The 12,014-nt window shown below is 40.5% G+C and overlaps 1 protein-coding gene across 3 annotated transcripts in view; it reads left to right on the forward strand.

Annotated features, from left to right (window-relative positions):
- Positions 1–1,072: 1,072 nt before the first annotated feature.
- tbc1d23 (TBC1 domain family, member 23) overlaps positions 1,073–12,014 on the forward strand; it is a 78,744-nt gene continuing 67,802 nt past the window's right edge. For 2 of the 3 annotated variants that reach the window (XM_060833697.1, XM_060833698.1), the window contains exon 1: positions 1,073–1,162. In XM_060833697.1, coding sequence (XP_060689680.1) covers positions 1,104–1,162 — 59 coding nt within the window. In that variant the 5' untranslated portion in view covers positions 1,073–1,103. The remainder of the gene's footprint in view (positions 1,163–12,014) is intronic. The other variant, XM_060833699.1, reaches the window with a different exon arrangement.

Consider the following 12,014-nt stretch of genomic DNA (forward strand, 5'->3'; position numbering starts at 1 on the left):
GCAAACCAGGTCAGGCAGCATCTGAGGACTGAACGCTTCATCAGGACTAGGGAGGAGAAAGATGCTGAGAAATAAGCAGTTGGGTTGGGTTGAGGGAAAAATAGTTGGAATTGTGATAATTTGGGCGAAGGTAGGTGATATTCTAATAGGTCAGTGGGGAGCATGGAGCGGATAGGTTGGAAGGAAGATGGACAGGTAGGTCAGGTCAAGAGAGCGGAGTCGAGTCAGGTGGTTAGATCTGGGATGGGGTAGGAGGAGAAGGAGATTTGAAAACTGGTGAATTTAATGTTGTGGTCGTGTGATTGTAGGCTCCCGAGGCGGAAGATGAGGTGTTCTTCCTTCAGTTTGCAGGTGTCTTTGTTTAGGCAGTGGAGGAATCCCAGAATGGACATGTCATGGGGACAAGTTGAAATGGTTGGCGATAGGAAGATGGGGTTGGTTGGTGTGTACGTTTTTCTTGTTTGGAGCAATGAAGAGAAGCAATAAAGAAGTAAAGGTAAAGTTGCTATTGTGAATGAGCTTTATGACTCTGTACCATTGGCCTGTTTCCCCATTACACTGAATACTGTTTCTATTTAAAGTCATCAATGCCAGCTTGAATGCTTCAATTAAATCTAACACCACCACACTTCCAGACACTGTATGCCAGTATTTTCTGAAAATGTACTTTCTCCAAACACACTTGCTTCTTTTAGAAATTACCTTGTAATACCGCCCTCTTATTCATTATTATCCTTTCATGCGAGGGAATAGTTTTCTCACCATCTACTCTGAACAAAACTTTCATGATTTTTAAAACTTTCTATCAGATCTCCTCTTATCTTTTTTCTTCTCCAAGGGAAACCTCCTAACTTATCCAATCAATTTTCAAAATAGAGCTTTATCATCCCTGAATCCATTAAATCAGAAGTACCTAACTTGTAGAGGAAAACAAATATGAGCATCTACCACAAACTTGTCCCTTTCACATCCTGAGCAACAATGGCTCAATGCCGTAAATCGACAAGGGAGGCTTTTACGATGGTTTGTTTTATTTTCTGACGACACCTCTGTACCACGGTTTACGGCAACAGTCGGGGAGAGACGTGGAGGCTGAGAGTGCAATGGCGGCGGCGGCTGCAGCCGAGGAGGCGCCCCCGGTACCGGGCGGTAACAGCAGCTGGTGGGTATCACCGGTTGAGTTTCGGTCAGTGTGCCGGTTGCGGCCTGCGGTTGGCCGGGGTGGTGTGTATGTGTGTGTCCGTCCGTCCGTCTGTTCACGGTGGCGGTATCTTTGCCGGCTGCCTGTGGCTCGACATGAAACCCAGCGGAGGAGCTCTAAACTGGGAAGTGCACTATTTGAAGGGACAGGCTAAGTGACAGCCTCACTTTATTTCCTTTTATTTACTTCAAGTTAGCCATTCCCCTCCTTTGGGCACATGGTTTATTGAAAATGTAATGTCAGCAAAAATAGACGATCGTGTCAGTACATTTTTTATGGACTGTGTGACATGACTTGTAGAGTGGACTCGTTCACGTAGCTTATTTCTCAGTTTAAAAGCCACGCCGCTTTTAGCCAGAAGAGCTGAAAAGATCTGTCAAGTGGTTGCTAATTTCCTTAAATTTTGAAGATGGAAAAAAGGGGGAGGGTGTGCAGTTGGGACCTGTCTCTTAACAAAGCTTTCCTCCCCCCGTAAACTCCAGACAGAAGGTGAAAGAGGTAGAAAATGATTCCCTCCAGGCTGCGATGTGAGACCGAAAGGAGGGGTTTTGTTTGTAGTTGTTGATCATGCACCTGGGAAGGCGAGTGGGAGTTCTGCCGCAGAAATGCTTCAAAAGGCATTAAGTGTGAACGCGCATCACATCAGTCTTTGATACTGTCTCCCACATCCTGTAATTACGTGGGAAATAATTTAGTTTGAGCTATTTCAAAGATATTTTTGGAGTTTTGTACGAACATTTCTTCTGGTCTAAACTTAAATTGACTTCAAAATTGAACTAAGCTCAGTATTAAAAGTTTGCATGAGAAGTTAGATACTCTGCGCAATTTTGAAAATTCTATGGTAATTAGCTAGAATACCATAATGTCAGAAAATTTACTGGAGTGCAGTTCTGCTTACAGAAATGTAAAGCTAGAAGCAGGATGCTGCACTGAAAGCTCTATGGCTGTCAGGGCATATAAAGCAATGTGCTTTAAATGTATTTTATGGTTCACTGGTGTTTAATGATCAGTTATACATTAATGAGGTGTTAGCTAGCTGACCCCTCCATAAGAATCCAGTTGTCGGTATTTTGTCCCTGCTGCTGATATGTGTGCGTGTACATACAGGTTTTCCTTGAATGTTATGGGAGGAAGAGAATAGAATTGCAGTGATCCAGATGCAGTTTAACAGTTTTCTCAGTCTGTTTGGCTTCTCTCACATGGGAGTAAATTATTTATTTAATAGACTTAAGGTAAAAAAGAATTGATGGTAAGAGCAGAAATTGTTTTTTGGCTGATAGGCTGTTGTGAGTTCTTGCCATTACACAACAGTTGTTTCAAAGTGATAAAATTATAAGGCTACATTAGAGAGATTAGATCAGTGCTTGCTTAAATTCAAATTGGGAAGCTTATTTATCAGCACTGTATTTCGCATCACAATAAAATTGCTTTGTGGTATGAGTGGCTGGTTGGATTTGTGAGCTCATAATGGGAGCTATGACTTACTGATGTACAATTAGCAAACACTGGAGTTCCTTTACAAAATGAAATCATGTGTTTCTACATGTAATAGACTTGCATTTGTATAGCACAATTCACAACCACCAGACCTCTCAACACTTTGAAATTGTACTTTGAAATACTTGTAAAACTTTGTGCTGTAGGAAACAACACAATGACTTGGAATGACTGAATTGCTGGTCTTGTCAATAGCTTTATTTTGTAAAATCATACTTCTGTCTTTTAACAAAACAGCCAATTTGTATATAGAAAGCTCCAACAACTAGCAATATAGTAATGACCAGATAATCTGTTTTATTATGTTAATTATGGCTAAATATTGGCAAGCTCACAATGGATAATAAGCATGTGCTATCTTCATAATAGTCTCATGAAATCTCTTACATCCATCTAAACATTTTGAAGTCAATTTAACATCTCAGCCAAAAGACAGTACCCTCTGGGTGTATAAATATCACAGTAATGCATTGCAGCATCAACCTTAATTTTTGATGATCCCTTAACAAGTCTGTGAATGCTTCATAAACGATGAATAGTTTTGGATGTTGACTAACTATTGTTTATGTAAATATTGGAAACCAAGTTTCTCTCACAGTCCTATAGTCAGTAATTATTCATGTGTTCAAAAGCAAAATGCAGTGAAATGCTAGAAGCTTGAAATAAAATACAAAATGCTCAATACTAAGCAGGTCAGGCAGCATCTGTGGAGAAAAACAGTTAACAGTTCTGTTTGATGATTTCCACAATACAGAAATGGTAGATTGTTTAAGACAGTGGAAGGAGAGAGTGTGGAGTGTTGGGGCTGGATGAACAAAGGATTTTGTGGAGAATCAGGGGAGACTGAGCAACAAAATTCATTATGTAATAGCCAAAAACCAATTTTGAAATGCAACAAAAAAGTGGATAAAGGAAGAAGCCAGATTGACAAAGACTGGCCCAGCCAAACAATAAAAGGAAAACAGAATAAGATGGAGGCAGGGATGATGACCTGAAATTGTTGAATGCTGTGTTTTGTGCAGAGGACTGTAGAGTGCTAATTCAAATGATAAGGTGGTAAAGCTGTGTTGAACTTCACTGGAACACCATGGACAGAAAAGTCAGCATAGAAGCGAGGTGGAGAATTTAAATTATTCTTGTTAAGCAAGGGTTAAAAGGTTATCAGGAAGGCAGGAATGCAGAACTGAGGTTTCAGTCAGTTCAGCAATGATCACCTTGAATGGCAGAGGCCTGGGGAACTATATGGCCTAATATTGCTAATGTCGTGATGTCCATAAATTACAATTATTGCACAAAGTAGTTACCCAGTCTACATAGGGCTTTCTTTTGTAGAGGAGACCACATCATGATCAGTAAATACAATATACAAAATTGAAAGCAGCACAAGAAAATCATTGTTTCTCTTGGTTAGGACCTTGGTGCAAAGGAAGGAGATATGAAGTGTTGCATCTTATACTGTTGTGCAGAAAAATATCACAAAGGAAGAGCATTGGGACGACAGGAATGGAAGAGTGTCATTAGAGAAAAGTGGATTTAAAATCTCTTTCTACTATCTTCAGTTCTGATGAAGAATCATCAGCTTTAAACTTTAACTCTTTTCTCTCTTCTGACTTGATTTTTCCAGCATTTTTGTCCTTATGGCATTTACCTTGGAATGACTGTTTAGGAGCTGGTCTTGTCAATGGCTTTGTTTTGTAAAATCGTATTTCTGTCTTTTAACAAAACAGTTTCAAACTCAGTTCAATTTCACAATAATTAAATAACTTGTAACAATGTAATGCTACAATAAACTTAAGATGTTTCTTCATACCAGTATTTCTTACCATTCTTCTCTTGCTTTTTAATTAAAAAAAAAGTTGGTAGCTTGATACACGGTCAATTTTAGCTGTCAAAATAACAGTAATAACTTTACCTTCATTTTTCTTTGCATTGGAGGTGATTGGGAGCAGGTGTACAAGAATTATACCTGGAATGAGTGAGTTGTTTTATGAGAGAGCTTGTTTGTCTGACCTAGTTTCCAAGGAATTTAAATAAGTGAGGGGTGCCTCGATTAAAGTATATAAGATCCATGGTAAGGTGGATGACTTGCATGTTATGGTCTTGTCAGTGAGAAAGCAAGGGAATAGGGTTAAGCAATATATCAGCCATGATAGAATGGCAGAGCAGACTAGATGGGCCGAACAGCCTAATTCTGCTTTCACATCTGTTTTATGTGGAAAAGATGCTTCCTCTTTTGCTGAGTCCAGAAACAGGGTACAGTGTTTATGAAAAAAAAGTGTTGGCTTTTAGGACCAAGATGAGACCTCTTTCTCTCAGAGAGTTATGTAACTTTAGAACTCTCTACTTAGAAGGTGGTGTCATTGAAAAAATTTAATGCTAACATAGTTTTTGATTCTTATTGAGCAAATAGATCAGAATGTGGAATTCAAAACACTTTCTCTGGAGCACTGGAGGCTGAGGGGTGACCTTAAAGGTTTATAAAATCATGAGTGGCATGGATAGAGTAAATGGACAAGATCTTTTTCCTGGGGTGGGGGAGTCCAGAACTAGAAGACATAAGTTTGGGGTGGGAGGGGAAAGATTTAAAAGGGACCTAAGGAGCAACTTCTTCACCCAGTGGTGTGTGTATGGAATGAGCTGTCGGAGGAAATGGTGGAGGCTGTTGCAATTATGACATTTAAAAGGCATCTGGATAGGTGTATGAATAGGAAGGGTTTGGGGGAAATGGGCCAAATGCTGGCAAATGGGACTAGATTAATTTAGATTATCTAGTCAGCATGGATGAGTTGACTGAAGGGTATATTTCCATGCTGTACATCTCTATAAAATGGATCACCCAGAAACACATTGAATGGCAGAGCAGTCTCGTGGCTGAATGATCTACTTCTCAATCATAGAATCTCTACAGTGTGGAAACAGGCCGTTTGGCCCACCAACCCTCCAAAGAGTAACCAACCCAGAGCCATTCTCTCCCCTATTACTCTCCATTTTCCCTGACTAATGCACTTAACCTACTGAACACTGCGGGCAATTTAAAATGGACAATTCACCTAACTTGCACATCTTTGAACTGTGGGGGGAAACCAGAGCACTTGGAGGAAACCCACACAGACACTGGGAGAATGTGCAAATTCCACACAGTCACCTGAGGCTGGAATCGAATCTGGGTCTCTGGCACTGAGGCAGCAGTGCCAACCACTGAGGCATCATGCTGTCATATATGAATAGGAAGGGCCCTATTTTGTCGGTTGCATATTTATGATTTTGATTTATTCACTTTTAAAGGAAGAAAATGTTGTAATGTCACTTGTATTTATGATGTGGAGGCACCAGTGTTGGACTGGGGTGGACAAAGTTTAAAAATCGCACAACAGGTTATTTGGAAGTACTAGCTTTCAGAACACTGCTCCTTCATCAGATAACTATTTGGGTAGGATCTTATGACAGAATTTATAGCAAAAGGTCAGTGTCATGCAGTTAAAATGATATAGTGAACAAACCTAGTCTTTCATCTTTTAGAATGGGTTGCAGGTTTCAAATCATTAACATGTAAATCCCAGAACGTTTTAAGTCACATTCTTGAGATAACTTAAGGAATCATTTTTTTAAAAAAGTGACATCTCGGCTGTTAGCCTACAACTTATATTTATGTCATTCTTCCTTGTTTCTTTTAACTCATTCCCTATGAATGTTATATCATGCAAAGCTCAATACCCATCTCTGATAAAACTCCCTGTTCAAAGTACTACTATCTGGCTTCTAGGTTTCTCAGTACTGAAAGAACACCAGCAGAATTTATTATGGATAGGCTCAGAGGTTATAATTACGGTGCATTCTACCTTTTTATCTGTGATACTATTTGTTAGCTCTTGCAAAATCTCCTTTTATGTCCAGGTTTTAGATTTTGTTTAGCTCTACTCCTTAACCAAATGTAACTATCATGACTGCAGAAAAGATTTATTTTCCTTTCTCTGCACTGTCGTCAGTGGCCCTTACTGTTCCTTAAATGAATGTTGCCTCCAGGTAATAAAGTTGTTAGGCCAGATTTGACATGCCTATTGTTAGTCCGATTTATCTGTCCATCACTACGTTTTGACTGTATCTCTCATGTCAGACTGCACGGTTGATAAAATTCTAGACAAGAAAATGTCCCTCCAGCTTAAAATTACAAAGACCAATGCGTCATCTTCAGACCCACAGTATATTCTATTCCGCTTTTACTGCCTTTAATATTCTGCAACACATACTCAGGCTAAATTAGGTTGTAACCAAGTTTTGGCTTTCAATTGCAACAGTATATTTTTGAGTTGTGGTTTTTAATTAATTTAACAAAATATTTCTCAATAGCCTGGGTACAGCCCTGAGGAACTATGACAAACTTCACAACATGCAGGATAGAGCAGTTTGCTTGAATGTTGCTCATGTTGGATTCAATATTCAATATCTCAAGCATCAGACTGATGCACAGGATGCAAGGTCAATTGCAAGGTGGAGTCAAGAGAGATGGAGGAGTGACATTTTTGTTAAGGGATAGCATTACTGCTGTATTTGGGGAGGATATTCTTGGAAATACATCCAGAAAAGTTATTTGGGTGGAACTGAGAAATAAGAGATGATCACCTTATTGACATTGTATTATAGACTCCCTAATAATCAGCAGGAAATTGAGAAATAATGTATAAGGAGATTTGTTATTTGTAAGAATAATAAGGTGATTATGGTAGGGGATTTTAACTTTCCATATGGAGACTTGGACTGCCATAGTGTTAAGGGTTTAGATGGAGGGGAATTTGTTAAGCATGTACAAGAAAATTTTCTGGTTCAGTATGTGGACTTAGCTACTACAGAAGGTGCAAAACTTAACCGACTCTTGGGAAATTAGGCAGGGCAGGTGACTGATGTGTCAGTGGAGTAGCACTTTGGAGCCAGCGGCCATAATTTATATTAGTTTTAAAATAGTGATGGAAAAAGATAGACCAGATCCATAAGCTAAAGTTCTAAATTGGAGAACAGCCAATTTTGACAGTATTAGGCAAGAACTTTCAAAAGGTGATTGGGTGCAGATGTTCACAGGTAAGGGGACGGCTGGAAAATGGGAAGCCTTCAAAAATGAGATAACAAGAATCCAGAATCAGTATGTTCCTATTATGGTGAAAGGAAAGGCTGGTAGGTGTGGGGGAAGCTGGATGGCTAGAGAAATTGAGGTTTTGATTAAGAAAAAGAAGGAAGCATGTGTTGAGTATAGACAGGATAGATTGAGTGAATCCTTAGAGTATTAAGGCAGTAAGAGTATTCTTAAGAGGGAAATCAAGATGGCAAAACGAGGACATGAGATAGCTTTGGCAAATAGGGTTAAGGAGAATCTAAAGGGTTTTTACAAATACATTAAGGACAAAAGGGTAACTAGGGAGAGAATAGGGGCCCTCAAAGATAGCAAGGCAGCTTATGTGTGGAGAAGCAGGCCATGGGGGAGATGCTAAACAAGTATTTTGCATCAGTTTTCCTGTGGAGAAGGACATGGAAGGAGTAGAATGTGGGGAAATAGATGATGTCATCTTGAAAAATGTCTGTATTATGAAGGAAATGATGCTGAATGTCTTGAAATGCATGAAAGTGGATAAATCGCTGGGATCTGATCAGGTGTACCATAGAACTCTGTGGGAAGCTAGGGAAGTGATTGCTGGGCCTCTTGCTGCAAAATGTGTATCATCGATAGTCACAGGTGAGGTGCTGGAAGACTGGAGGTTGGCTAACATGGTCCCACTATTTAACAAAGGTGGTAAGGAAAAGCCAGGGATCTATAGACCATTGAGCCTGACATCGGTGCTGGGCAGGTTGTTGGAGCAGGCTAATTTTGACAGTATTAGGCAAGGACTTCCACAAAGTGATTGGGTGCAGATGTTCCCAGGTAAAGGGACGGCTGGAAACTGTTTTTCGTCATTTATATCAATGATTTGGATGTGAGCATGAGGTATAGTTAGTAAGTTTGCAGATGGCATCAAAATTGAAGGTGCAGTGGTCAGTGAAGAAGGTTACCTCAGACTACAACAGGATCTTGATCAGATGGGCCAGTGGGCTGAGAAGTGGCAGATGGAGTTTAATTTAGATAAATGTGAGGTACCGCATTTTGACAAAGCAAATCTTAGGACTTATACACTTTTAATGGGGATTGTTGCTGAACAAAGAGAACTTGGCATGTCGATTCATAGTTCTTTGAAAGTAGAGATACAGATAGATCAGATAGTGAAAAACATGTTGGGTATGCTTTTGCTTATTGGCCAGAACATTGAGTACAGGAATTGAGAGATCATGTTGAGGCTGTACAGGACATTAGTTAGGCCATTTTTGGAATATTGCTGCAATTCTGGTCTCCTTCCTATCTGAAGGTTGTTGTGAAATTTGTTAATCTTTTCTGAACTCTTAGAAGGATGTTGCCTTGGTTGGTGAATTTGAGCAAAAGGGAGAGATTGAATAGGTTGAGGCTGTTTTCCCTGGAGGGGTGACCATAGAGGTTTATGAAATCATGAGGGGCATGGGTAGAATAACCAGACAAGGTCTTCTCCGGGATGGGGTAGTCCAGACCTGGAGGGCATAGGTTTAGGGTGAGAGGGGAAAGATATAGATGGGACCTAAGGGGCAACTTTTTCACACAGACAGTGAAGTGTGTAATAAGCTGCCAGATGAAATGGTAGAGGCTGGGATAATTACAGCATTTAAAAGGCATCTGGATGGCTATTTGAATAGGAAAGGTTTGGAAAGATATGAGCCAAGCGCTGGCAAATGGTGCTAGATTACGTTCTGATATCTGGTCAGCATGGACAAGTTGGACCAAAGGGTCTATTTCTATGGTGTAAATCTCTGACTGTATCTTCGGGTAACTCAAGATGGCCAGCATTGCTCCCTTGCCAAAATCAAAATATAATGATATAAAATTGGCATTGATCTGGTGATCCTAAATTGATTCTGAGTTATGATGTGGTACATGTAAAGAGCAAGAGTCAACAAATGAACTTTGGCATTTCTATCCATTAAAGAGGGTGAGATTGCTCACATAATTTGTGAGTAACCACTCCACAAGTTTGAGATACAGATTTCAATTAACAATCACAGCTAGTATGGGGATTAAACTCATACTGTTGAATTTACTGCATACTGCACATTCTAGTGGTTTAGGTACCTCGACTAACTGACAGTCCAGTGGTAGAAGCAGGAGTGAGAGTGGGCCAATTAGCCACTTGACCCTGCTCTACCACTCAGTCTGATCATGATGGTCTACCTCAGTCAACTTGCCTATGCAATGTCCTTTCTTGATGATGGATCTATTCATTTCTCACGAATGTACTTAACATTTAAGGAGATGGTTCATAACTTTCAACAAAGATATTTCGCATAGAAAAAGAAAGATCTTTCTGGAAGCTACACCATCCATGCCAAAGAAGTTAAGGGTAGTATCAAATTGAAAGAACATGAGCCCAAGGCTTCAGGTTAGTGATGGTTCAGAAGACTAGAAACATTTTTTGAAAACAAAGTATGTCTTAAAAAAGTAAAAATATAGAATGTGAAGTGAACTAGGAAGAAGTGTATGTGTGATAGGAGGGATGGTTAATACTGTTGCAGATGACACCAAAATTGGTGGTGTGGTAGACAGCGATGAGGGTGATCTCCGTACAATTGGATCTTGATCAAATTGGCCAAGGGGTGACAGATGGCATTTAAGTTAAATAAATGTGAAGTGTTGAATTTTTGATAAGGCAAATCAGGGCAGGACTTGTGTACTTAGTAAGGTCCTGGGGAGTGTTGCCAAACAGAGACCTTGGGGTGCAGCTTCATACCTCCTTGAAGGTGGAGTCATGGGTAGACAGTGTAGTGAAGGAGGCATTTGAAATTCCTGATGAAAGGCTTTTGCCAAAACATCGATTCTCCTGCTCCTTGAATGCTGCCTGATCTACTGTGCTTTTCCAGAACCCCACACCCAACTCTGATCCCCAGCAACTGCAGTCCTCACTTTCTCCTTGCATTTGAACATAGATTGCTTCAGTAACAAGTAAGTCGTGAATGGTGCTGAGCGTTACAATCATCGGTGACTATTTGACCTTACGATGGAAGGAAGGTTATTGAAGCAGCTAAAGATGATTGAGCCTAGGCACTCCTGCAGTTCCAAACTGAGATGAGGACAAGAGGGCACAGTCTCAAAATTAGGGGGAGCAGATTCAGGATTGAATTGAGAAAGAATTTCTTGACCTAGAGGGTTGTGAATCTGTGGAATTCCCTGCCCAGTGAAGTAGTTAAGGCTGCTTCTTCAGTAAATGTTTTTAAAACTGAAATGATTTTTTTGAACAATAAAAGAATTAAGGGTTTTGGTGAGAGGGCGGGTGAATGGAGCTGAGGTCATGAACAGATCAGCCATGATCTTATTGAATGGTGGAGCAGGCTTGAGGAGCCAGATGACCTACTCTTGCTCCACGTTATTGTGTGATAAATGACTGACCTCCAACAACCACAACCATCTTCCCATTTGCAAAGTATGATTTCAACCAGTGGAGAGTTTGCCCCCATACCCATTGTTTCCAGTTTTGCTAAGGCTCTTTGATGCCGCACTTGGTCAAATACAGCCTTAATGTCAAAGGCTGTCACTTTCATTTCACATGTTAGAAATGTTTACTTTTCCTCCACAACTTCCTCAATATCATCCAATGCAATGACAGAAGGCGTAACACCTACCCATTTACTTACTTCCTCCTCACCATCCAAGTTCGCATTGAAGGGGGCCAGATGAAGCAGTGCTTTACCTGCACTTCACTCAATTACTACTCACAATGTAGTATCCTCTACAGTGGGGAAAACGAAACGCAGACTGGGTGACAACTTTGCAGAACACCCATGTTCTGTCTGCGCAAAAGGGCTCTGAGCTTTTCAGTTGCCTGCCTCTTCAGTACACCACGATGAAGGGCTTATGCCCGAAACGTAGATTCTCCTGCTCTTCGGATGCTGCCTACCTGCTGTGCTTTCCCAGCAACATACACTCTACTGTGATCTCCAGCATCTGCAGTCCTCACTTTGTCCACCATGTTTCTTGGCCAATGTCCGTGTCAGGCTTGTTTCAGTGCTGCAGCCAAGATCAGCACCTCATTTTCTGCTTGGAGCCTTCTGACTTAATATTTGAGTTCAACAATTTTAGGGACTGAGGCCCTTACCCGAAACTCCACAAACCAGGCCTTGACATTACATGGGTTGCTAAGCACACACAACCCATTGTTAGCTACTTATTGCCCCTAATTGCAGTTATTCATTCTGTCAGACTGATCTTTAACACCCC

Source organism: Hemiscyllium ocellatum, chromosome 12 (assembly GCF_020745735.1).
Source record: "Hemiscyllium ocellatum isolate sHemOce1 chromosome 12, sHemOce1.pat.X.cur, whole genome shotgun sequence".
Taxonomy (NCBI): Eukaryota; Metazoa; Chordata; class Chondrichthyes; order Orectolobiformes; family Hemiscylliidae; genus Hemiscyllium; species Hemiscyllium ocellatum.